This window comes from Microcaecilia unicolor, chromosome 3 (assembly GCF_901765095.1).
Source record: "Microcaecilia unicolor chromosome 3, aMicUni1.1, whole genome shotgun sequence".
NCBI classification, from domain to species: domain Eukaryota; kingdom Metazoa; phylum Chordata; class Amphibia; order Gymnophiona; family Siphonopidae; genus Microcaecilia; species Microcaecilia unicolor.
This window is the reverse complement of record NC_044033.1, coordinates 54,890,280-54,918,225: the sequence shown is the minus strand read 5'-3', so window position 1 is coordinate 54,918,225 and position 27,946 is coordinate 54,890,280. Positions and strand designations below refer to the sequence as shown.

At 45.6% G+C, this 27,946-nt stretch overlaps 1 protein-coding gene across 3 annotated transcripts in view; it reads left to right on the top strand.

The window, feature by feature from the left end:
• The window catches only part of ZC3H6 (zinc finger CCCH-type containing 6), a 202,835-nt gene that overhangs the window by 86,160 nt on the left and 88,729 nt on the right, over nucleotides 1-27,946 (top strand). For 2 of the 3 annotated variants that reach the window (XM_030195943.1, XM_030195944.1), the window contains one exon: nucleotides 21,105-21,244. In XM_030195943.1, coding sequence (XP_030051803.1) covers nucleotides 21,105-21,244 — 140 coding nt within the window. Of the gene's footprint in view, nucleotides 1-3,778; nucleotides 3,826-21,104; nucleotides 21,245-27,946 lie in introns of those variants that run through there. The other variant, XM_030195945.1, reaches the window with a different exon arrangement.

Sequence of the window (27,946 nt, the reverse complement as noted above, 5' to 3'; positions counted from 1 at the left end):
CACAGATGTGACTGCACTGGCTGAGTCACAGCCTTTACTGATTGCTGTCTTCAAGAGCAGCTGAGGACCATGATGCAGGAGGAAATGGGGTGTCTTCTGGCCCAACATGATGCTATGGCATTGAGGTTATCGATGCCAGTTCCTTGGGAGGTCCAACCCATCCTTGAAGGCCTGTGCCCCACCTGTCAGGCATACATTGAAACTGCTGCCTTCATGAACATTGAAGCCACTGCACACCGAGACCATGTCAATCTCCAGTCTCGTGGGAGAGAAAGCTTCCTCAGGGTGCTGGAGGTTACCAGTTCCACAGTGCCCTCTTCCAGGGCCTGACCAGAGTGTCAGTAGATCAAGGAAGGCTCAGACTCAGATACCCTCAGAGGCGTATTTTTATCAGTCTCATTCGGATCGCTTCTGGGTGTCAGAGGTCCTCTTGGAGGAGGGATCCCTTGGATTTCCTTCAGACCTCTCCCTTCCACATGAAAGGAGAGTCTCCTCCAGAAGAGCTCTCCTCTTTGATCCTTTAAAGGAAATGTCTAAATTCATCTCATTTGAGTGGGAGACTGAGGATGAGCCCAGGTCTGAATTGTTGGAATCCTTCAGTTTGATGCCTCTCCAAAGGATGCCGTGACAGTGCCTCCTTGGAATTTTCAAAGTTTGGTGGTTAGTTAGATGCAGAGTAGAGATGAAGCAGTGGGAGACACCCCTCTTAGTACATTTGATTAATAAGTAGGTCAACTCTATGTATAGAGTTCAGAAGGCTCTCAGATTCAAGAAACTACAGCTTCCTCACTATGCCAAGGTGATTGAATTCACTCTCAAAAAGGAGGCTTGGACCTTGGAATCTTTTGGAAAGTAGTTTTTTCAGAATGCTGTTCTTACCTTCCGCATAGTTTCTTACCAGCTCTTAATGAGCATGTACTTGTGCAACATTGTGCACAGTGTGATAGAGTTTGTGGGGAAAGTAAAGGAGCTCTCAGCTAGTAGCCAAAGAGCGGGAATGTGAAACCGGGCAACCTTTCATAATTTTGAGGTGGATTCAGGACCTTTGATATGGATATTGGGTTATGCAAACTCACCTGGCTGCATGCCTCAGATTTGGAATTTCAGTTCAGGAGAAGCTGGCAGACATTCGTTACTGCATGATAATCTTTTTGATGACAAGTTGGAGGAGGTTGTGGACCATACTGATGCCATTAAGTTACTATCCTGGTCCACTCCTTGGTGGCCTCCACATCCAGGAGATATACTGGTGGAGGGCAATAGAGAGCCTACTCTCAAAGGCATAGGTATCCCTCATCTTCTTGACCACCCCAGAACATCAGGGATATTTTTCCTGCCCAAAGCAGAAAAGGTCCTAAAAATCCCAGCAAGCTCCCCAGTCACAAGAGACAAGCTTTTGACTGGCTCCAGGAGAGCATAGTCACAATCTCAGTAACTGTTCTGGACAACTTTCTGGTAGGAGGGAGGCTGAATTTTTTCCAAGAAAAGTGGACCCTTGTAACCTCAGAATAGAGCTGTTCAAATTCAGAAGGATGCTAAAAATCATTGACTGCTTTTCTACCAACACCGCCGGTAATATAGCTATGTCCATTGTGAAACACAACAGCAAATGGCAACTCCCTGGTATAACCAACCATTTATATACTTCTATTTATTTATTTATTTATGTTATTTATACCCCACATTTCCCCATACAATTTCGAGTTCAATGTTGCTAACAAGCTAAAAAGAAGTCATTACAAAGTATGAAACAAAATGCATAAACCCACACATCAATAAGGAAAGAATCATAAATATAATAAATAATAAAGGAGAATGGAAGGGGGAGACTAGGCACCAGGATCAATTGACAGAATTTTATTGAAAAGGAAAGATTTCAAAAATGTATGAAAAACCAAATAATCCTAAATAAGTACATAAATATTGCCATACTGGGACAGACTGAAGGTCCTTCAAGCCCAGCACTGTGTTTATAATAGAGGCCAATCCAGGTCACAAGTACCTGGCAAGATCCCCAAAACACAACAATATGTTTTATGCTGTTTATCCTAGAAATAAGCAGTGGATTTTCCCCAAGTCCATTTTAATAATGCTCTATGGACTTTTCCTTTAGGAAGCCACCCAAACCTTTTTTAAACCCCGCTAAGCTAACTGCTTTTTCTACATTCTCTGGCAATGAATTCCAGAGTTTAATTACACGTTGAGTGAAGAAATATTTTCTCCAATTCGTTTTTTTTTTTAAATGTATGTTTATTATTTCACATAAAGAAGTTCAATACAATATTCAATACTTCAACTTAATGTACAGTCAAAATGTCTCCAGTTCGTTTTAAATTTACTACTTTGTAGCTTCATTGCATGTCCCCTAGTCCTAGTGTTTTTGGAAAGAGTAAACAAACGATTCACATCTACCCCTTCCACTCCACTCATTATTTTATAGACCTCTATCATATCTCCTCTCAGCTGTCTTTTCTCCAAGCTGAAGAGCCCTGGGCGTTCAGTGGCAGTCGTCCCATCCCGTTTACCATTTTTGTTGCCCTTCTCTTTACCTTTTCTAATTCCACTATATCTTTTTTGAGATGCGGTGATCAGAATTGCACACACTATTTGAGGTGTGGTCGCACCATGGAGTGATACAAAGGCATTATAACATTCTCATTTTTGTTTTCTATTCCTTTACTAGTAATACCTAACATTCTATTTGCTTTCTTAGCCGGTGCCACACACTGAGCAGAGGGTTTCTACATATCAACATTAATGCCTAGATCCCTTTCCTAGTCGGTGACTCCTAATGTGGAACCTTGCGTTACATAGCTATAATTCAGGTTCATCTTTCTCACATGCATCACTTTGCACTTGCTCACATTAAACGTCATCTGCCATTTGGATGCCCAGTCTCCCAGTCTCATAAGATCCTCTTGCAATTTAACAACTTTGAATAACTTTGTGTCGACAACAAATTTAATTACTCACTAGTTACTCTCATCTGTAGATCATTTATAAATATGTTAAAAAGCAGTGGTCCCAGAACAGACCCCTGGGGAACCCCACTAACTGCCCTTCTCCATTGAGAATACTGACCATTTAACCCTACTCTCTGTTTTCTATCTTTTAACCAGTTTTTAATTCAGAATAGGACACTACCTCCTATCCCATGGCTCTCCAGTTTCTTCTGGAGTCTTTCATGAGGTACTTTGAATTTTCAGATACACAATATGGACTGGCTTACCTTTATCCACATGTTTGTTCACTCTTTCAAAGAAATGTAATAGATTGGTGAGGCAAGATTTCCCTTCACTAAATCCATGTTGGCTTTGTCTCATTAATCCATGCTTTGAATATGCTCTGTAATTTTGTTCTTTATAATAATCTCTACCATTTTGCCTGGCACCGACATCAGGCTCACCTTTTTTAAAAATCGAAATTACATTGGCCACCCTTCAACATGTGACTCAGGATTTAAGAATAGTATTGCACAATTATAGTGGGTCAGTGCAAAACCTTTTATCCATGTTCAAGATATGTATGTATATGTGTGTATATATATCTATATATATCTTTGCATATATACACCAACCCCATCATAAGGCTTTCATCTGTGTATTACTTCCAAAATAGGATGTTGTGTTTATATGGATGTTCTAATACAGACAGCTGCTCAAATTGTGCTATACATAGTTTGGCCATTGATGGTGCCACCGTTGCACCCACTGTTTTGCCCTTGATTTACAGATTAAAAAACACCTTCAAATGAAAAGAAATTTCTGTTGAGCACCAAAGTAGCCAGTTCCACAATGTGGGGATTCTTGAAGGAAGCCTCTGGGTGTGAGTGTATTTCTTGTTATTTTTATTGCTTCTTTTTGTTGTACATTAGTATATAATAATTTCACATCAGATATTACTAATAAGATATCTCATGTGCATTCCATATTGCTGAGTGTATTGATGATACCTGATGAATCTTGTGTATGATAGAATTTGGAAAACAAAGGATCTGAGGAATTGATCAATAAAAATGGATAGGGGTTCTAATAGTGAGCCTATTGCTGAAATGATTGGTCTGTCAGATGGAGAATGCAAGGATTTGTGAATCTTAGAGAGTATGTAAATGTTAGGTGTAAACAGGATGGGGGACTTTGAGGAAGTCTAATTCTTTATTGGTTAAGAATCCTGTTCAGAAGGAATGGATCCTAAGGAGCTTAGCCGAGATTGGGTGGCAGAGCCGATGGTGGGAGGCGGGGCTGGTGGTTGGAAGGCGGGGATAGTGCTGGGAAGACTTATACGGTCTGTTCCAGAGCCGGTGGTGGGAGGCGGGGCTGGTGGTTGGAAGGCGGGGATAGTGCTGGGCAGACTTATACGGTCTGTGCCCTGAAGAGGACAGGTACAAATCAAAGTAGGGTATACACAAAAAGTAGCACATATGAGTTTATCTTGTTGGGCAGACTGGATGGACCATGCAGGTCTTTTTCTGCCGTCATTTACTATGTTACTATGTTATTGGTTAAGAAACCGCCTGTTTGAGCTGCATTGAGTTGGGAGATGTCTTTTTTTTTTTTTTTTTTTAATTTCTGGAGTTGGATTGCCTTTTAATTTTTTTTTGTTAAAGGTGATGATATTCATTTGTCTCATAACCTAAGAAATATAATCATGTTGATTCATAACAACTACTGTCCCTCTTTATCAGCAGGTTTTATTATAAGAGTCATCATTCTTTAGGGTCTCAATGGCATACTTATGTTTTGAGAGGTTATGAAAGCTCTCTTTTTCTGATGCTCTAGTTTGATGTCTCTCTATTAGGCATTTATATCAGGCTCATTGAGTGACGTTGCCATCTACAGACCAGTTGCTGCCATCCCCTTATTGGTCAAGGTGATGGAAGGAATTGTAGCAGCCCAGCTCTCTATTATTCCAGCTTTTGTCTCCTGCACATGTCCCAGACTGGCTTCAGGCCATGCTATAGTACTGAGACTGTTTTAACTACTTTAGTTTCTGCCTTCAAGGAGAAAATTTGTTTAGGCAACAAGGTCCTGGTTATGCAATTTGACATGTCAGGTGCCTTTTGTGGTGGATCATGATCTTTTGTTAAATTTACTAGATCAATTTGGGATTTGTGAGAAAGTCTTGTCCTGATTTCAGGGCTTCCTGAAGTCTAGGTCTTACAAAGTAAAAATGTTGGGCGCATTACCTTCGCCTTGGTCTCTAAATTGTGGTGTGCTGCAGGGCTCACCCCTCTCTCCAATATTATTTAATGTCATGATGGCACCACTAGGGGGAGACTTGAGTCAAAGGGATTCCATCCTTTTATCTATGCGGATGATGTCACTATTTACATCCCTTTTTGAAGTAACATCCAGGGAATTCTATATAGGATTAAAACTGGCCTTGATTTAATGGAATCCTGGGCCTCCGAATTCAGGCTAAAATTAAATCAGGAGAAGACTAAATTTTTGGTAATAATTAATTTGACCATGATCCCTGCAGCAATTTAACACTGACTTCAGGCTAAAATTAAATCAGGAGAAGACTAAATTTTTGGTAATAACTAATTTGACCATGATCCCTGCAGCAATTTTAGCACTGACTGTATTTCTTATCCTTTGGAGTCCACTCTAAAAATTTTAAGCGTTGTTGATTGGCACTTAGTGGCCTGTGGTTACTAAATCTTTTAAATTACTGTGGCAGCTGAAGCGCATTAGGCAAGTTTTTTCAATTGATATTTTCAGATTACTTGTCCAGGCCTGTTTTTTCAATTGATATTTTCAGATTACTTGTCCAGTCTCTTGTTTTGACCCAATTTGATTATTGTAATTCTATTTATGCAGGGTGTAAAGAGTGTATCTTAAAACTGCAAACTGTCCAAAATACTGCGGCTAAAGCTTGTCATGCATGCACCACACTTGGAGAGGGCTACTCCTTTGCTGATACGTTTGCATTGGCTTCCCATTAGGGCCAGGATTGTATTCAAACTCTGTGCTCTCAAATTTCAGATTTTGTATGGAATTGCTCCTGACTTGCTCATGACTATATGTTGCTTCTTATTACTTTTGCCTTCTCGCAAATCAGTCTTTGGTGCAAGGGACTACACCTTTGGGGGTCTTCTCTACCATTTCTGCTGTGTAGAGCCCAGAGCTATGCATCTACTAAAGACCTCCAAAAGGAAGTCATTCCTTAACAGTTCATCAGGGGTTTCAGGTCTGTCTTCCTGGCCGCTCATGTACTCAGGGTGAAGTGGGAAAAAAAACTATTATTACTCCCTGCAGTTCCTTAGATTTCGTTGTAATGTCCTTACCAAAAGGAAACAAAAAATGTAAAATTCCCACAAGTCTTTTCAATAGATAGAACAGTTCAATAGAATGACAGAAATATGCAAATTAGGTCCACTTCATATAGAAAGAAATATGCAAATTAGGTCCACTTCCAGCTTCTGCAAGTTCAGTATCCTCAAACAGTTTAACAACAACAAAAAAAAAATCCAGAGCTTCCTTTGGCCTAGTGGTTTTCAAAACAAAAGAGACAAAATTTGAATCACAAAGTCCAAGTTTCCTTTTCCAAAATCCTTTTCCTGCCCAGGGAGTACAAGCAGGGAAACGAGAGGAAGGCCACCACCTGCTTGATTCCTCAGCCAGTTACCTCCCCTACTGGCCTTCCTTGAAAAGGAAAAGAAACAGAAAAAAAAAGAAAAACGCACTTTAAGTTTCAAAAAGGTTCAATCTCCATGATCTCTTGACTGGTCCATTCAGTAGTCCTCTTGACTGGTCCATTAGTTATTCTCCATCAACATCCCACAGCATCTCGGTGTCCTCTGGAAGCTTGCTGTCCTCCTCCTCTATCCAGGGAAGGTAGCCCTTGAAAGCTCTACGTCTTAGTCTATCTTTCTCTGATTGGACCTTTCTGTCTGGTTTTCTTATTGGCCAAGAGTAAACTGGATTTCTCGTTGTACCCCTCCCATAGGTTCCCATTTGTAGGTGTTCCTTCCATGCTCTTGAGCATTATAATTAATGAGCCTGCTGTTTTGACCTGGCTTTTCTAAGTGCTCCGGGAATTCTATAGAGGGGAAACTTCTTAGCTTACTCAACGTAATTGGGGACCCCCTGTCTCTGCCACAGACTAGTATTCTATTCTTGACACATTCATACTTAGGATATATGCTTTTCAATTATATATGTAGGTTGGTTTATTTTATTTTTATTTATTTATTTGTTACATTTGTATCCCACATTTTCCCACCTTTTTGCAGGCTCAATGTGGCTTACATATTATCGTTAATGGCATTAGCCGGTTCCGGTCTGAACAAATACAAGGTATGAATGAATACAAGGTGATATTATGGTAGGTACATTTGGGGGGAACTTAGAGGGGGAGGAAGAGTCAGGTAATGTCCTTTACGGTCTGTGGTTATATTGTGTCGCAGGTGTCCAGGTATTTTTTTTATGTTGGGTCGTTGGGGTATGCTCTTCTGAACAGGACTGTCTTTAGTGCTTTCTGGAAATTTAGGTGGTCTAGCATAGTCTTTATTGCTTTTGGCAGTGCGTTCCATAATTGTGCGCGTAAGTAGGAAACACTGGATGCATAGGTGGATTTGTATTTGAGTCCTTTGTTGCTTAGGTAGTGGGGGTTTAGGTAAGATCGTGCAGATCTTGTGGTATTTCTGGTTGGTAGGTCGATAAGGTCTTTCATGTATCCAGGTGCCTCGCCGTAAATAATTTTATGAACAGTCATGCAGATTTTGAAAGTGATATGTTCTTTGATTGGTAGCCAATGCAGTTTTTCTCGGAGTGGTTTGGTGCTGTCGAAATGCGTTTTTCCAAATATAAGCCTGGCTGCTGTGTTTTGGGTGGTCTGAAGTTTTTTTATGATTTGATCCTTGCATCCCACATAGATTCCATTACAGTAGTCTGCGTGGCTTAGTACCATTGATTGTATCAGATTACGAAATATGGTTTCATGCGTTTGAGTTTCCACATTGAGAAAAACATTTTCTTTATGGTGGATTTTGCTTGGGTCTCTAATGAGAGGTTACAGTTGATTGTTAGTCCGAGAATTTTCAGGCTGTCTGAGATAGGGAGGGTGTATCCTGGGGTGTTAATGTTTGTGGGTTTGTATGTATTATATTGGGATGAGATGACGAGGCAGTGTGTTTTTTCTGTATTGAGTTTTAATTGGAATGCATTTGCCCATGAGTTCATGATGTTTAAGCTGAACTCGATTTGGTTGGTGATTTCTGCCAAATCATGTTTGTAGGGGATATATAATGTAAGGTCATCAGCGTAGATAAATGGGTTAAGGCTTTGGGTGGATAAGGTTTTGGCTAGTGGAGTCATCATATTGTTGAAAAGGATCGGTGATAGTGGTGATCCTTGCGGTTTGATTTATGTATTTAAATATTATGTTTTTTATAGTGGACAACCAATGTTTTCTGATGCTTTTTAATGTTTTTTTAATGTTTAGTACATCTGTGTTTCTTATTGGTGTATACGTTGTTTTTAGACTCCTGAGGCAGGCGCCTGTTGCCGAAACATGGTTCTGTGTCAAGCCTTTAGAATAAACCTCTGCGCAAAGAACTCTTGACCCCGCGTGTTTTTGGAGGTGCTATTCCTTTACCCTACTCTTAAAAGATTGATCCTTACGATTTGGCAAGAAACTAAAAAGGTTTAAAAGCATTTTATGAGTGGCTTCATAATCTAGCCAGTAATCTAAAATTACAGATGAATTATTATGAGAGACAGATATATTCAGATCTCCTACAATGATAGTAGTTTTTCAGCAGACATATATAGGAAACATACTGATGTCAATAAACTGTTAGGCTATAAAAGCTGCCACAACAGGGCACTCAAATCCAACCTTCCGTACAGCCAGTTGTCCGAGGACAAGCAGGCTGCTTGTTCTCACGACTGGGTTGACGTCCACGGCAGCCCCTCAAACCGGAAGAAAATCTTGTGGGAGTCCCGCACACGGGGCACGCCCACCGAACATGCGCGGCCGTCTTCCCGCCCGTGCGCGACCGCTCATGCTCAGTTTTTTTGATTTCCGCGCCGCAAAGAGACGCGTTTTCGTCCCTCTCTGTTCCAGCCCCGGAAAATCGTTTGCGGCGTAGTCCGCGATTTCTTTTGATTTCTTTTGATTCTACGCGCGTTCGCACGCCCCTTTTTTCTTAAAAAAAAAATTCCCTTTCGTCGAGTTTTCTCTTCCGCGCATACGATTTCTTTATTTTCGTGGCGTTACTTTTTACCGCCACCATTGACGGTTTTGACTTCGCCGACGCGATTTTTCCGTCAATGTCCTCGAAGGTCCCGAGCGGATTCAAGAAGTGTGGTCGGTGCGGTTGGCAGATCTCGCCGGCCCGATCCTCACGCTTGGTGTCTCCAGTGCTTCGGTCCGGGGCATAATTCCAAGGCGTGTACCTTGTGTCTCGGCTTGAAAAAGCGGACACAGGTGGCGAGGCAAGTTCTTCGGGACCGTCTTTTTGGAACTTGCGCCGGCCCTTCGACGTCGGCGGAATCGGTGTCGACGGCCGGGACTTTGGTATCGGTACCGATGTCGACGTCTTCGACGCCGACTATGGCACCGACCCCAGGAGTACAGGTTCCCTTGGCCCGACGACCTGCTGGCGACGGTGAGCGACCGAGTGGGCAGTCCGCCTCAACTGCTCCCGCTGCCCAGGGCCATCGAGACCGAACCCTGTCGGATCCGACCCCCAGAGGGCGTGGAGATTCCACCTCCTCCTCGCCAATGCTGCAGAGCGCTGATGACGGGCATCGAAAGAAAGTTGCAAAGAAGCACCGTCATCGGTCGCTCACGGCGCATAGCACGGGCAACTCAGGGACGTCGAGGGACGATTCGATTCCTAGAAAGCGCCCACGCCGAGAGGAGCGCTCCCCCTCTATTGAAGAGGTGTCGATGCGCAGGTCGTCGGGTACCCCGGTACCGTCTCCTGGACCCGGGCAGCTTCGAGCACCGATACCCGCACCGGCCCCCCAGCCTCTCCCGACAGCGGGCCTAGACGAGTGCCTCCGAGCCATCCTCCCAGGTATCCTGGACGGGCTGATGCGCCAGGCCTTGCCGACACCGGGGGTGCTTGCGCCCACGGTGCCGTTGATGGAAGCGCCGGCTGGCTCTGGCCCCGTGATGCGGTCGTTGACACCGGTACCGCCTGCAGCGCCGGTCTCGACCACCACTCAGGTGGAATCCCCATCGACGTCGATGGAGGGAGCTTCATCCCCGCCGGCGCAGGAGTCCACCTCTCGGTACCATCATCGAGGACGTGGTTCCTCGGGGTCGAGACGGGCCCGGCTGCGGTCTGAGCTCAAAGAGCTCATGTCCGACACTGAGGAGGAGGCCTCGTGGGGGGAGGAGGAGGATCCCAGATATTTCTTCTCCGAGGAGTCTGCGGGTCTTCCCTCCGACCCCACGCCTTCACCGGAGAGGAAGCTGTCATCCCCAGAAAGCCTCTCCTTTGCCTCTTTTGTCCGGGACATGTCTATTAGCATTCCCTTCCCAGTGGTTACCGTGGATGAGCCGAGGGCTGAGATGCTGGAAGTCCTCGACTATCCATCACCACCTAGAGAGTTTTCCACGGTACCGTTGCACATTGTCCTCAAGGAGACACTGCTTCGGAACTGGTTGAAGCCCTTATCTAATCCCACCATCCCTAAGAAAGCAGAGTCCCAATACAGAGTTCACACAGATCCGGAGTTGATGCAGCCTCAGCTGCCACATGACTCAGCGGTCGTGGACTCTGCTCTCAAAAGGACAAGGAGTTCGAGGGATACCGCCTCGGCGCCCCCAGGGTGGGAGTCTCGCACTCTGGACTCGTTTGGGAGGAAGGCATACCATTCTTCCATGCTCTTGACCAGAATCCAGTCATACCAGCTCTACACAAGCATCCACATGCGGAACAATGTGCAGCAACTGGCGGACCTGGTTGACAAGCTCCCGCCGGAGCAGTCCAGGCCTTTTCAGGAGGTGGTCAGGCAGCTGAAGGTGTGCAGAAAATTTCTGTCCAGGGGTATTTATGACACCTGTGATGTGGCATCCAGAGCCGCGGCCCAGGGTATAGTGATGCGCAGACTCTCATGGCTGCGTGCCTCTGACCTGAATAGCCGGACCCAACAACGGCTAGCGGATGTCCCTTGCCGGGGGGATAACATTTTCGGCGAGAAGGTCGAGCAGTTGGTGGACCAAATGCACCAGCGGGAAACCGCTTTCGACAAGCTCTCCCACCGGGCGCCTTCATCATCAACCTCCACAGGTGGAAGTTTTTCCCTGGCCCGGCAGGCTGCACCCTATGCTTACAGCAAGCGTAGGTACAACCAGCCGGCCCGAAGGCCTCCTCAGGCACAGGGACAGTCCCAGCGCGCTCGTTCCCGTCAACAGCGTATGCCTAAGCAGCCCCCTGCGGCTCCACAGCAAAAGCAGGGGACGGGCTTTTGACTGGATCCATGGGAACATAGCCGCCATCAAAGTAGCCGTGCCGGACGGCCTACCCATCGGGGGGGAGGTTGACAGTTTTTCACCAAAGGTGGCCTTTCATAACCTCCGACCGGTGGTTTCTCCAAATAGTGCGGTGCGGATACACCCTGAATTTGATCTCCACCCCACCAAATTGCCCACCGGGAGCTCAATCTTTCAGTTCCCACCACAGGCAGGTACTTGCAGAGGAACTCTCCGCCCTTCTCAGCGCCAATGCAGTCGAGCCCGTGCCACCCGGTCAGGGATTCTATTCCAGGTACTTCCTTGTGGAAAAGAAAACAGGGGGGATGCGCCCCCTTCTAGACCTGAGAGGCCTGAACAAATATCTGGTACGAGAAAAGTTCAGGATGCTTTCCTTGGGCGCCCTTCTCCCCATGATTCAGAAAGACGATTGGCTATGTTCCCTGGATTTAAAGGATGCTTATACTCGCATCCCAATACTGCCAGCTCACAGACAGTATCTGCGATTCCGTCTGGGGACACGTCACTTACAGTATTGTGTGCTGCTCTTTGGGCTCGCCTCTGCACCACGGGTATTCACGAAGTGTCTTATGGTGGTTGCGGCGTACCTTCGCAAGCTGGGGGTGCACGTGTTCCTGTATCTCGACGATTGGCTGGTGAAGAACACCTCAGAGGCGGAAGCTCTTCGGTCCATGCAGTGCACTATTCAACTACTGGAGCTGCTGGGGTTCGTAATAAATTACCCGAAGTCCCATCTCCAGCCAGTCCAATCTCTCGAATTCATAGGAGCTCTGCTGAATTCACAGACGGCTCATGCCTACCTTCCCGAGGCGAAGGCTCAGAACCTTCTGTCCCTCGCCTCCCAGGCCAGAACGTCACAGCAGATCACAGCTCGGCAGATGTTGAGACTCCTGGGCCATATGGCCTCTACAGGCCATGTGACTCCCATGGCTCGTCTTCATATGAGGCCGGTTCAATGGACCCTAGCTTCCCAGTGGTGCCAAGCCACGGGGAACCTAGAAGATGCTATCCGCCTGCCCACCAGTTGTCGCAATTCGCTGCGCTGGTGGACGATTCGGACCAATTTGACCTTGGGATGCCCGTTCCAAATTCCTCAGCTGCAAAAAGTGCTGACGACAGATGCATCTCGTCTGGGGTGGGGAGCCCATGTCGATGGGCTCCACACCCAAGGGGTGTGGTCCCTCCAGGAAGCAGGTCTTCAGATCAATCTCCTGGAGCTCTGAGCGGTCTGGAACGCGCTGAAGGCCTTCAGGGATCGGCTGTCCTTCCAAATTATCCAAATTCGGACAGACAATCAGGTTGCAATGTACTACATCAACAAGCAGGGGGGCACCGGATCTCGCCTCCTGTGTCAGGAAGCCGTCAGGATGTGACGCTGGGCAGGCCAGCATGGCATGCTTCTCCAAGCCACGTACCTGGCAGGCGTAAACAACAGCCTGGCCGACAGGCTGAGCAGACTCATGCAACCGCACGAGTGGTCGCTGCATTCCAGGGTGGTACGCAAGCTCTTCTGAGAGTGGGGCACTCTCTCGGTGGACCTTTTCGCCTCCCAGACCAATCACAAGCTACCTCAGTTCTGTTCCAGACTTCAGGCACACGGCAGACTAGCGTCGGATGCCTTTCTCCTCCATTGGGGGAAGGGCCTCCTGTATGCATATCCTCCCATACCTTTGGTGGGGAAGACCTTACTGAAGCTCAAGCAAGACCACGGCACTATGATTCTGATTGCACCCTTTTGGCCCCATCAGATCTGGTTCCCTCTTCTTCTGGAGTTGTCCTCCGAAGAACCGTGGAGATTGGAGTGTTTTCCAACCCTCATTTCGCAGAACGATGGAGCACTTCTGCACCCCAACCTTCAGTCTCTGGCTCTCACGGCCTGGATGTTGAGGGCGTAGATTTTGCTTCATTGGGTCTGTCTGAGGGGGTCTCCCGTGTCTTGCTTGCCTCTAAGAAGGATTCCACTAAGAAGAGTTACTTTTTTAAGTGGAGGAGGTTTGTCGTTTGGTGTGAGAGCAAGGCCCTAGAACCTCGTTCTTGTCCTGTGCAGACCCTGCTTGAATACCTTCTACACTTGTCGGAGTTGGGTCTCAAGACCAGCTCAGTAAGTAATCACCTTACTGCAATTAGTGCTTACCATCATCGTGTAGAGGGAATAGCCATCTCTGGAGAGCCTTTAGTCGTTCGATTCATGAGAGGTTTGCTTCTGTCAAAGCCCCCTGTCAAGCCTCCTGCAGTGTCATGGGATCTCAACGTCATCCTCACCCAGCTGATGAAACCTCCTTTTGAGCCTCTGAACTCCTGCCATCTGAAGTACTTGACCTGGAAGGTCATTTTCTTGGTGGCAGTCACTTCAGCTCGTAGAGTCAGTGAGCTTCAAGCCCTGGTAGCTCATGCTCCTTATACTAAATTTCATCATAACAGAGTAGTCCTCCGCACTCACCCTAAGTTCCTGCCAAAGGTGGTGTCGGAGTTCCATCTTAACCAGTCAATTGTCTTGCCAACATTCTTTCCCAGGCCTCATACCCACCCTGCTGAACGTCAGTTGCACACATTGGACTGCAAGAGAGCATTGGCCTTCTACCTGGAGCGGACACAGCCCCACAGACAGTCCGGCCAATTGTTTGTTTCTTTCGACCCCAATAGGAAGGGGGTCGCTGTCGGGAAACGCACCATTTTCAATTGGCTAGCAGATTGCATTGCCTTCACTTACGCCCAGGCTGGGCTGACTCTTGAGGGTCATATCACGGCTCATAGAGTTCGAGCCATGGCAGCGTCAGTGGCCCACTTGAAGTCAGACACTATTGAAGAGATTTGCAAGGCTGCGACGTGGTCATCTGTCCACACATTCACATCACATTACTGCTTCCAGCAGGATACCCGACGCAATAGTCGGTTCGGGCAGTCGATGCTGCAGAATCTGTTTGGGGTTTGAATCCAACTCCACCCTCCTGTGCCCTGTTTTTATTCTGTTCAGGCTTCACTCTCAGTTAGTTGTTCTTCGTAGGACAATTTCTGTTATGTCCTCGCCGTTGCGAGGCCCAGTTGACCCTGTTTGTTGTTTTGAGTGAGCCTGGGAGCTAGGGATACCCCAGTCGTGAGAACAAGCAGCCTGCTTGTCCTCGGAGAAAGCGAATGATACATACCTGTAGCAGGTGTTCTCCGAGGACAGCAGGCTGATTGTTCTTACCTACCCTCCCTCCTTCCCTTTGGAGTTGCGTTTTTTTCCTCATTTCTTTGCTTGTCATTGAACTGAGCGGGAGCAGTTGTGCACAGGTGAGAAGACGGCCGCGCATGCACGGTGGGCGTGTCCCGCGTGCGGGACCTCCCGTGAGATTTTGCTTCCGGTTTGAGGGGCTGCCGTGGACGTCAACCCAGTCGTGAGAACAATCAGCCTGCTGTCCTCGGAGAACATCTGCTACAGGTATGTATCATTCGCTTTCCTTAGGATTAAGAGGCTTTGCTCCAGTTCATATGTTTGTTTGTTTTGAACTTCACAATTTTTATTGACTCAGAGTAGAAACAGGAAACATATCAAATACAGCAATAAAGCTTTTTACAACTCTGAATGAGTTTACCATAAATCATAAAGTCCCTCCCCCACCCTTATGCCTAACATACTAAAATGAATTGCAGACACCACAAGGATATGCAGCGCTGTCCAAGCTTAGTTACCAAGTTGTTTGATATAAAAATTATTAAGGAAAACAAGGTAAAAAGAGTCACTGCATATTAATTTACATATCCCTAAATCAACTCCAGATATTTCACAAGAGGTGTTCCCCATTCCAAGAACTGTTGTGAATGTTGTTTCTGGATAGACGTCAACTGCTCCATCGATACTACAAATCTCAGTTTAGTCTGCTAAGCTTTAATAGAAGGCAGCCAAGAAGACCTCCATTCTGTAGTAATAGTACATTTAGCTGCTAGAAGACATGTCACAATCTTTTGCTGATGTCTAGAAGTAGGTCAATACCCTCAAACAACAAACATAGTCCAGCAAATAAATAAATAACAGATCCCCCAAGAGTATTAGCTATTTGTAGCACCTGTTGCCAGAATGCACTAATAAGGGGGCAGGACCACCAACCCACTCAGTGCACCCCCGCCAACATATCTCGGATGTCTTTTTATTAAAATGATGTAACTTCACTGGAGTGAGATACCAGCGCATTAATACCTTGTAATTGCATTCTCTCAGTGCTGTAGATATATTACTCCTAAATGTCCATGAGACTAACTTGGACCATTGAGAAAGTCCCAACTTGTGAAAATTCTCCTCCCATTAGTGCATATAAGAGAGTTTGACTTCATGCCCCCTAAGCATTGAATACATGGCCAATATAAGACCCTGAGCTAATGTTCAATGAACCCATAAATGCTCCAAGTGATGTAGCTCCCTTAGGGATCATGCAGTAAGCTGTGCCTACACTGCAGATAGCAGTAAGTCTGATTTGTCTAGCCCATATGTTGTGTGCAAGTGGTCGTAAGATGCTAACTCCTCCCTCCCCCCAAACAGTTGAGAGCTGGAAAATTCCCTTCCCCCTCCATCGTATAATCAGCTTATGTCCCACCTTTTTATCCATAAAAAGTACTATCAGAGGAGCTAAAGGGGAAAATAAATCGAGAGTAGGCATAGATCGTTTGACCTGATTCCAAAGTTTAAGAATATAGTTTACATAGGGGTTTCTTTCCTACCGGGCAGCCAGAGGAAGTCTGACAACAGCTGGTGTGTTTGCACCTAAATGCTGGAGACAAATTTTTATCTTATCATATTCTGTAAGTTGTGTGTGTGAGTCCCGTCCATGCACACTCGGCCTATATGTAAGCCTACCTGTCAAATATGCGCTACGCCAGATTTGCGTGTATTCACAGAATAGCGCTTAGGTGTAATTTTGTCATTTTTGAGCATATGTGTACGATATTCTAATTTTTACTTGTATAATCGGTATGTAACTGTGTGTACTTTGTAGAATTACCCTCATATGAGTACAGAATTGGTATTACTATGCAGTCAAGTAGAGAATGACATGGGGACAAAGTTTGTCCCTGTCTTCATGAGCTCTATCTCCGCCTCGTCTCCGCAAGCTTAGTTTCCGCTCTCTCTGTAATCTCTGTCTCCGCTCCATCCCTATGAGCTCTGTCTGATCCAAAGTGCACAATCCTTGAACAGTTATGGTTTTATATTTATGTGAATACTTTTTTATTGATGACTAGGTAGTAACAGCACTTGTCATACAATACAATGTGTAGATACAGAAACAAGACATTTTGGTACAACACTGTATAATGATTTTATTTTTAAATCATTTTATTAAAGTATAAAAAGAAACAATACTCTGTACAATTATCGTTTTATAAATCACAATACAGAACAAGGATCAACAAAACCCCTGTCTCCACTTCCCCATCACAGCCCTCCAGCCCCCCCCCCCCCCCCGATGGGTCCAGTGCCTCTGTCCGTTCCCTTCAGCTCCAGCATCCCCTCCCTCCCCACAGGTCCAGCACTTTGTCTTTTTCTTCTCCCCCTCCTCCCCACTGCAGTATGGAGGGGTAGCAGGAGGGAGGGAAGATCAGGCTGCTACTCAAAAATTATGTGGGTGCCGGCTGATGGGCTGATGTTGAAGGTCAGCACCCGCATAGCTAAGTGGTGAAGGTTAGGTCTGCTTTTTTGTGCAATCCTTATCTGCTTGTTTAGCCATGAAAATACAGACACCAAATATTGCTAGTACCCGCATACCAGCCAGCTCCTCCCTGCCTCTGTCCACAGACTGCCCTTTTTCTGGTCAGCTTTTACCTTATCAGTTAATGCCAATATTCAACAGCACTGCTTGGTTAAGTACCACTGAATATTGGCAGCTGGCCTACTCAGCATGGCTTAAGTGTGCAAGAGTCTCATGCTGAATATAGACCCATAATATATATTATACAGATCATTGAAACTCCTAATTTAATGCATTTTGAATTGCAATTTTTATACAGCAGGGTTTGAAGACTTTTTCAAAGCACTGTAGTTAATTTAAAGGAGTCAGTAATCTAGTTATTCAGGGCCAGCAGAAAATATTTTCACCAGTCTGTACAAAATCTCAAACTACCCCCCCCCCCCTACCATCCCATAACTTGCTGCAGGAACTGGATACTAGTGGTGCTGACACTGGAAACAGAACTCCAGTAGCCACGTTATCAAACTGATTTACCACTTATCCAGCAAGGCTCCCAGCAGTGGACAGAATGTGTTCACTGGCAGCATCTTTCAGTATAGAAAAGTTTTGCTATTTCCATCTCTGAGGCTCGAGGAAACTTAAAACGTACCAGAAAAGCTCAGCTTTCGTAGCCCAAAGATCTGCTTCTCAACCTCCAAGACGAGCAACTGTATCTTATTTATTTATTTTTGTTACATTTGTACCCCGCGCTTTCCCACTCATGGCAGGCTCAATGCGGCTTACATGGGGCAATGGAGGGTTAAGTGACTTGCCCAGAGGTCACAAGGAGCTGCCTGTGCCTGAAGTGGGAATTGAACTCAGTTCCTCAGTTCCCCAGGACCAACGTCCACCATCCTAACCACTAGGCCACTCCTCCACTAGTTCTACCTTCTGGCATTAGAATGTTGTGAACAGTGCCTTTTCTATCTTCTTACTATATCTCACTTTACTATCATACTGTCCCCTTCTGACTAAATACAGGGCCTTCTGATCGTGTGTGGAGTGATGACAGGGAAGAGGGTGTTAATGCTTTCATTTATAGGCAACTAGGCTGTTTCTTGCTCCTTGTTTGGACCTTTCACCAGGCAACTAGTGGTAACCGGTCTTGCAAAGTTTAGAAATGAGCATAGAGCAAGGCCAACTAGCACCTATGCACAGACAAGAAAGGATGGAATTCATCACCCCACCTCAACTGTGGAGGAAAGAGAGGCCAATGTTGTGGGGAGAAAATGAGAGCCTATAGTGGAATGAGAGGGCTAGGAGGGCAAAAACAGAGGAAGAGAGACAAAAGAGCCAGTGGCTTGGTGAAGAGAGTGTGGGCTAGGGTATGGGTAAAGAATTAGGGCCTGGTGGAATCTTACTATGGGAGTGGAGGATGGAAAGGGAGTAAAGTAAAAAAGGTTCCAGGGGAGATCCGGGAAATTATAGTCTGGTGAATCTGACGTCGGTGCCGTGGAAAATGGTAGAGGCTATTATTTAAAAAAATTACAGAGCACATCCGAGGACATGGATTACTGAGACCAAGTCAGCACGGCTTTAGTGTGGGGAAATCTTGCCTGTCCAATTTACTTCAATTCTTTGAAGGAGTAAACAAACATGTGGACAAAGAGGAGCTGGTTGATATTGTGTATCTGGATTTTCAAAAGGCGTTTGACAAGGTACCTCATGAAAGGCTACAGAAGAAATTGGAGGGTCATGGGATAGGAGGTAATGTCCTATTGTGGATTAAAAACTGGTTGAAGGATAGGAAACAGAGAGTAGGGTTAAATGGGCAGTATTCACAGTGGAGAAGGGTAGTTAGTGGGGTTCCTCAGGGGTGAGTGCTAGGACCGCTGCTCTTTAATATATTTATAAATGATTTAGAGATGGGAGTAACTAGCGAGGTAATTAAATTTGCTGATGACACAAAGTTATTCAAAGTTGTTAATTCGCGAGAGGATTATGAAAAATTACAGAAGGACCTTACGAGACTGGGAGACTGGGCGGCTAAATGGCAGATGACGTTTAATGCGAGCAAGTGTAAGGTGATGCATGTGGGAAAAAAGAACCCGAATTATAGCTACGTCATGCAAGGTTCCATGTTAGGAGTTACAGACCAAGAAAGGGATCTGGGTGTCGTCGTTGATAATACACTGAAACCTTCTGCTCAGTGTGCTGCTGCAGCTAGGAAAGTGAATAGAATGTTGGGTATTATTAGGAAAGGTATAGAAAACAGGTGTGAGGATGTTATAATGCCGTTGTATCGTTCCATGGTGCGACCGCACCTTGAGTATTGTGTCCAATTCTGGTCGCCACATCTCAAGAAAGATATAGTGGAATTAGAAAAGGTGCAGCGAAGGGCAACGAAAATGATAGCGGGGATGGGACGACTTCCCTATGAAGAAAGACTAAGGAGGCTAGGGCTTTTCAGAGACATGATAGAGGTATATAAAATAATGAGTGGAGTGGAACAGGTGGATGTCAAGTGTTTGTTCACGCTTTCCAAAAATAGTAGGACTAGGGGGCATGCAATGAAACTACAGTGTAGTACATTTAAAACAAATAGGAGAAACTTTTTCTTCACCCAACGCGTAATTAAACTTTGGAATTCGTTGCAAGAGAATGTGGTGAAGGCGGTTAGCTTGGCAGAGTTTAAAAAGGGTTTGGACGGTTTCCTAAAGGACAAGTCCATAGACCGCTACTAAATGGACTTGGAAAAATCCACAATTTCGGGAATAACATGCATAGAATGTTTGTACGTTTGGGAAGCTGCCAGGTGCCCTTGACCTGGATTGGCTGCTGTCGTGGACAGGATGCTTGATGGGCCTTTGGTCTTTCCAGTATGGCATTACTTATGTACTTATGATACATCATAAGAAACAGCCACCCAATTCAATATACAACGAAAAGAGACAGCATAAGCTAAGTACAAACGAAATACTAGGTTTGTCATCAAGTGCTGTTTGATCGTTTTCTTCCCCACTCCCCAATTTACCACCCAACCCCTCTTCTATACATTGTTCTCCAAACAGATCAAAAACAAAAAAAAGGAAAGGAAAAGGGGGGAGGGAGTGCGTTATCCAATCATACTTCTCTGCTCACATCCAGGAACCTCAAGAAACATCCAACCCATTCTGAGAAGAGATTCCATTATTTTTATGTTAGTATTGTGTTTAGATTTGGATTTCCGTAAACTATTGAAAACCTATCTCTTCGATAAGATATATCACAAAGATCAGCACGTATAACTGTATAATCTTTAATATATCCAGAAATGTCTTATAACGTCTTTTACTTTAACACTATCATGTATTTCACCACCATGTAACCCAAAACCCTCTGTAAAACCAAATGTATATTCTCTTCTATTTCCAGTATCCATGATGAATTGTAAGCCACATTGAGCCTGCAAAGAGGTGGGATAATGTGGGATACAAATGCAGTAAATAAATTATGAATGTTCTTTCTGTACACTACTGAGCATTTTAAATAGCGTGGTCTATAAACTGTGTTATAAATAAATAGGCCTTAACAAATCCCTTGTGATAGAAAACCCTGGAGTGGAAGAGTAGCCTAGTGGTTAATGCAGCAGACTTTGATCCTGGGGAACTGCGTTTGGTTCCCACTGCAGCTCCTTGTGACTCTGGGCAAGTCACTTAATCCTCCATTGTCCCAGGTACAAAATAAGTACCTGTATGTAAACCACTTTGATTGTAACCACAGGAAAGGCGGTATCAAGTCCCATTACCCTTCCCCTTTCCCCCTGGGTTCAACTTTTGTCAGTGTGAATCTTTGCACAATTTGTCTTAACATAGGACACCCACAAAATTGTGTGCAAAATCTGATCTATAATATGTGTAAAACCTAGCATACCTTTATTGCATCTGACCCAGAGTGGCTAAAAGTATGCATGCTGTTGCAGTCTTATCAAGCTTGATAGTATAAATTTCCCTTTGGTTCTATTTTTTTCAGGCCTAGAACAACAAGGGAAAAGCTATAGCATTGGCCGTGGCCGTGGTATACAAAAGAAGTTAAAGCGCAAAGACCGTGGGCGAGGAAGAGGACTATGTAAAGGACCTAATACTTTTCTAGGAGCTGATGGTTTTCAAGAGGTATGGGTTAGAAGTTAGAAATTCCTGAAATTTGTCTGTCAGAACTATTGTTTTAATTGAAGCTGGATGTTGATGTCAGATGGTTAGAATATGCAATATTATTTCATGCTGTTGCTACTTTTCTGTTTCAGTAGGACAGTAGGGGGCTCATTTTCAAAACACTTAGACATACAGTTTCATAGTTACCTATGGAACCTTGTAAGTCTAAGAGGCAGATGCACTAAAGCTAAATGAGCCTTTAATGACTCTCCAACGAGGAAAATTTGATCCGTTGCATGCATCAAAGGGCTTTTACCGAGGAAGCCAGCAGCTAACGAAAACGGAATGGAGATGAGCAATTAGTGTGAAAACCCCATTGAAACGACATGCACTGGGGGGTCACGTGATGACGTGGAGCTGAGCAGAGGCCTCTGAAACCGGCTCCGACTCGAGCGCTTAAAAATCAGCTATTTTACCAACGATCTCCCCCCGGGGTGATCCCCGATTCTGCAACTGCAAGCGGCGGAAGGTGAGAGGCACAAAAAAAACGAGTCAGGAAAGCGCTGTGTCGAGAGCGCAGGAGGTTATGCCCGCCAAGACCCCGCGGGGAAAGCAAAATACCAGCGTGACGCAAGGCAAGATGGCGGCGGCTCCGGAGACAGCGATGGCGGGCCCGCTACCAGCTGACATTGTGCGGGACATGGTGCAACAGATTTCCGCGATGTTGGAGGACAAGCTAACTAAGTTGCAGACGTCGGTAGATCAAATTCGCGAGACGCTGGAACGCCAGAGCGCCAGATTGCAGCATGTGGAGGATAGAGTGTCGACATGTGAGGATACAGCGGTGAGCACGGACGAGCGAGTGGCAGCCTTGGAAAGAAAATGTGAGCAGCTGACTCAGAAGGCAGACGACCTTGAGAATCGCAGCAGAAGAAATAATCTTCGACTTGTGGGCATACCAGAGTCAGTGAAAGCAATGGACTTATGGAAAATGGTGGAACAGTGGCTACCTAAGGAACTGGGCCTGGACACCAGTAGAATTCCCCTGCAGGTGGAGAGAGTGCACAGAGTAGGAGTGATAAGAGTGAATGAGAACAGGCCAAGGCAAGTGCTAGCAAAGCTGTTGAATTATATGGACAAGGAAGCACTGCTGCAAGCATACAGGAATAAATCGGGCCTTGCATACGAAGGGGAGAAAATCCTGCTTTTTCAGGACTACTCGACCACAGTATCTGATCAGCGGAAAGTTATGGGCCGTCAATGTAAAAGATTGTATGACAAGGGAGTCCGATTCGCTTTACTATACCCAGCAAAGGTGCGGGTGCTGCACGAGAACAAAACTTTGTTTTTCAGTGAGGCGGCAGAGCTGGAAAAATTTGTGGCTACCTTACCATGAGAGAGAACAGTAAAAGAGAGGACATGTGTTGGTGGAGCTTTTTTCTTCTCTCTGGAATTTAAGGGCAGTAGAGGTGGCAAGACGAGAAATGGATGTGAGGCGCTTAAAGAAGACAACGAATATGCAGCTGGCCAGTGCATTATGTAAGCGCATCTGCAGGGATGTGAAAAGAAATCTTGTACCATGAACTGCCCAGTTTAAGTTACATAGTTTACATGTTGGACCTTTAACTATGCTCCTGTTTTACTAATATTCATGTTTTTCTCTTTAGGGAGCGCAAGTGCCTAGTTACAGGATTAAAATGGAATGTATAAGAGGAGTCTGTGTTGAGCGGGGTGTGGGGGTATCCCCGGGGGGAGAGGGGAGGTAGGGGTAGTGAGTGCAGAGCTCGGGAGAGTTGGTGGTGTGAAGGGGAGTGCGCATGTTGAGCATTGGTATGCACAAGGGGTATGTGTGCTCAAAGGGTAAGAATGGTAGGGGTAGAATGGTTGGGGGGGGGGGGGAGTAATCAAGGGGGGGAGAGGAGGGTGGGAGGGAGTGAAAGTTTCTCAAAAAATACTTATGTGGAGATTGTGCGGACGATGGGGAAAAACAAGACCAGAGAGTAAAAAGAGAGGAGAGTGTGAGAACCAGCAGAGACAGGTACAATGTATTTTAAGTCTGGGGGCTCAGCTGGGAGGCCCGCAGATTGCACCGGGAATTAGAGCACGAGTTGACAAGAGATACTTTGTCCTTAATGGCTAATCTTAAAATTGTGTCATTGAATGTAGACGGAGTGCATTCCCCGGTAAAGAGAACTAAAATACTGCAGGCTCTTAAGCGCCAAAAAGCGGATGTGGCCATGCTTCAGGAAACCCATCAAAGCACATTAGAACATCTTAAACTAAAGAAAGACTGGGTAGGGGATATATTTTTTGCAGCATATAATGGAAGGCAACGGGGGGTGGCAATATTACTTAGAAAAAATGTGGCCTTTGATTTGCATAACATGTATCAGGACCCTGAAGGGCGCTTTTTAATAGTGACAGGTGACCTGCAAGGGAAAAGGGTGGGGCTATGCAGTGTTTACGCTCCCAATGTTTATAGCCATAAATTTTTTACTTTGCTGATAGCCAAGTTGGTAACATTAGACAATTACCAGCTTATAGTTGGGGGGAATTTCAACATTACCAGTGACCCTTCAATAGATTGTAAGCCAGCGCGGAGAGCAGGAAGGGACCATGAGGATAAGGGAGTGAATTTGTTAATGAAAGATTTAGCATTAGTGGACATATGGAGGCAGCAACATTTAGAAGATCATGATTATACTTTTTTTTCTCACCCCCATGGGGCCCATTCCCGCCTTGACTATCTGCTGGTATCGTATTCAATTAGTGTCGTAGCGAATCGCTCGGGAATTGAAGAGCCAGCTGTGTCGGATCATGCCCTAGTGTGGGTGGAGTTATCTTGGGGAAAGAGGGAGGGTCCGGACCGATGGCGGATGAATCCGGCATTATATAGAAGCAGGGACTTCTGCACATACTTGAGGCAGTGCTGGCTGGATTATATAGTGGATAATGACATGCAGGAGGTGAGCCCGAGAATTTTTTGGGAGGCCGCAAAGGCAGTGCTAAGAGGGAAGATTATTTCATATGTTGCTTCTAAGAATAAAGCTCGGGGGGAGAAAATAAAGGTTCTTACTACACAATTGCGGGAAGCGCGCAGGACACTGATAGGTCGCCCAACTGAAGGCAATAGAAAGGCATATATGGAGTGCAAGAAAAGCATACAGGTTGTGTTGGATGAGGGTGCGATGTATAATGTTAAATTGTATAAATATAAATTACAGCAATGGGGCAATAAAACAGGTAAAATGTTGACGTCTCTCGTAAATCAGAGGTCAACGAGGAAATATATCAGTAAAATTAAAAACGAACAGGGGAGAATATGTGCCACAGCAACAGAAATTCAAGGGGAGTTTGTACATTTCTTCTCGTCCTTGTATGAAGAGGGATCCTTCCCAGAGGATAAATGCAGAGAATTCCTTGAGGGGGTGGGCTTGGCCAACATATCGGTAGAGCAGCAGCAGATGTTGAACGCTCCGATTCAGGGGAAGGAGGTACAAAATGTCATTAAGCGATTAACCTTAGCAAAAGCACCGGGTCCCGATGGACTGGGAGGGGAATATTATAAAATTCTCCAAGATATGATAGTGGCGCCGTTTATTGCAATGTGTGAGGATGTTAGAGAAGCAGGCACTATGGGCTCGGTGTTAAATCATGCACATATAGTGGTACTTCCCAAGCCTGGGAGGGATGGAGAGCTGGTGGGTTCCTACAGGCCAATCTCACTGCTGAACCAAGATGTAAAGATATTAGCGGCAGTGCTCGCGAATCGTTTGGGGCAGGTGGTGCCATATCTGGTACATCCTGATCAGGTCGGATTTGTTAAGGGAAGGTATGCATCGGCCAACATCTTAAAAGTGTGCAGAGTTTTGTTGGAGGGGAAGGGGAGGAGAGGGGATGCCATTTTGGCTAGCCTGGATGCCGAGAAAGCCTTTGATAAGGTGATTTGGAGATATATGTTTTGGATTCTGGGGCGTTTCGGCATCCAGGGGGAATTCTTGAACTGGATTAGGGCGTTATATAGCTCCCCGACGGCTCAAATACTCATAAATGATTCCTTATCGGATGCATTTGCTTTGGGAAGGGGGACTCGGCAGGGGTGTCCTCTGTCGCCTTTACTGTTTATCCTAACTTTAGAACCACTGGCAGCCAAAATAAGACAGGAAACGAGCTTGAAAGGTATAAGAGTGGGAGGAGAAGAATATAAAATAAATCTGTTCACAGACGATATGTTGCTGCTGATAGACGACGCAACTGAAGCTCTGCCGTTAGTTATGCATATTATAAGTACATAAGTAGTGCCATACTGGGAAAGACCAAAGGTCCATCTAGCCCAGCATCCTGTCACCGACAGTGGCCAATCCAGGTCAAGGGCACCTGGCACGCTCCCCAAACGTAAAAACATTCCAGACAAGTTATACCTAAAAATGCGGAATTTTTCCAAGTCCATTTAATAGCGGTCTATGGACTTGTCCTTTAGGAATCTATCTAACCCCTTTTTAAACTCCGTCAAGCTAACCGCCCGTACCACGTTCTCCGGCAACGAATTCCAGAGTCTAATTACACGTTGGGTGAAGAAACATTTTCTCCGATTCGTTTTAAATTTACCACACTGTAGCTTCAACTCATGCCCTCTAGTCCTAGTATTTTTGGATAGCGTGAACAGTCGCTTCACATCCACCCGATCCATTCCACTCATTATTTTATACACTTCTATCATATCTCCCCTCAGCCGTCTCTTCTCCAAGCTGAAAAGCCCTAGCCTTCTCAGCCTCTCTTCATAGGAAAGTCGTCCCATCCCCACTATCATTTTCGTCGCCCTTCGCTGTACCTTTTCCAATTCTACTATATCTTTTTTGAGATACGGAGACCAGTACTGAACACAATACTCCAGGTGCGGTCGCACCATGGAGCGATACAACGGCATTATAACATCCGCACACCTGGACTCCATACCCTTCCTAATAACACCCAACATTCTATTCGCTTTCCTAGCCGCAGCAGCACACTGAGCAGAAGGTTTCAGCGTATCATCGACGACGACACCCAGATCCCTTTCTTGATCCGTAACTCCTAACGCGGAACCTTGCAAGACGTAGCTATAATTCGGGTTCCTCTTACCCACATGCATCACTTTGCACTTGTCAACATTGAACTTCATCTGCCACTTGCACGCCCATTCTCCCAGTCTCGCAAGGTCCTCCTGTAATCGTTCACATTCCTCCTGCGACTTGACGACCCTGAATAATTTTGTGTCATCGGCGAATTTAATTACCTCACTAGTTATTCCCATCTCTAGGTCATTTATAAATACATTAAAAAGCAACGGACCCAGCACAGACCCCTGCGGGACCCCACTAACTACCCTCCTCCACTGAGAATACTGAGAATACTGGCCACGCAATTCGAGAGTTCGGGGCCTTTTCGGGCCTTAGTATAAATTTTGAAAAATCGGAGGCGTTGTCTGTCAATGAAGCGTGTCGTTGTTTTGAATCGCTGAGTTTCCCACTACGTCGGGCACAGGGAGGTATCAAATATCTTGGGGTATACCTTAGTGCGGACATGGCCTGGGTATATAAAAGGAATCTAGTTGACCGCATAGATGAGGTAAAACAACTTTGTAAAAAGTGGAAGGAGTTCCCAGTAAATTTCATGGGCAGGATTGCATTGGTAAAAATGGTGTTATTACCTAAGTTATTATACCCATTGCAAATGCTGCCATTGTGGGTGGGAAGGGAGGAAGAGAAACAATATAGAAGCATAGTAAGCACCTTTATTTGGCATTCTAAACGCCCAAGGATAGCATTTACCAAATTGATATACGGTAGAGCACAGGGAGGCCTCCGGCTCCCAGACCTGAGGAGATATAACGTGGCAGCGTTAATGCGGTGGATACACGAATTGATCTCGGGGGAGGGGCATTATGCGCTCCCGGGATTTTGGGAGAGTTGGTGCAGTCCAAATGACCCCTTTACGGTACTAGAGTCCTGGGCAGTGCAGGGAGCCCGGAAAATAGTGGGGAACCCCTATGTGGCTGCGTTGCAACGGGCATGGAGGTGGTGGAGAGGACATGGAGATGCGGGTAAGGGGGTCAGTCCATTTATGCCGTTAGTGGGAAATATGGCCTTCCCAGAAGGGCAGGGCGTGTCGACATTCGGGAGCTGGCGGGACAAGGGATGTCGGTTTATAGGCCAGTTCCGGAAGGAGGGGGAAGATGCCTTTCCAACCTTTGATATGGTAAAGCATGAACTGCAGATAGCTGGCTCACAATTTTTCGCTTATTTGCAAGCCCGAGACTATGTGCTAAGTGAAGAGCGCAGGACTCGGTCTTTAGCTCGTTTCACCAAATTAGACTTATTGTTTATGCAGACTAGCCCATTAAGTAATGGGTTGTCAAGGTGGCATCAAGCGATCAGAGATCATAAAAAAGCGCCCCATATGTCACACTTAGCAGAGGAATGGAGCAGAGACATAGTAGAAGAGGTCACGGTGGAGCGCCTGGGGGCAGCATTTCGAAACTTGGGGAAGATAACTCCGAATGCATCATTACAGGACATTCAGTACAAGATTCTATACAGGGTGCACATCACTAAGGCAAGAGGGAAGGTGTTGGGGATGTGGGAGGAGGACACGTGCAACAAATGTAAGAGGAGTGTGGGTTCATTTTTACATTCCTTTATGGAGTGTCCATCATTACATGAGTTCTGGGCAAGGGCGTTGCAC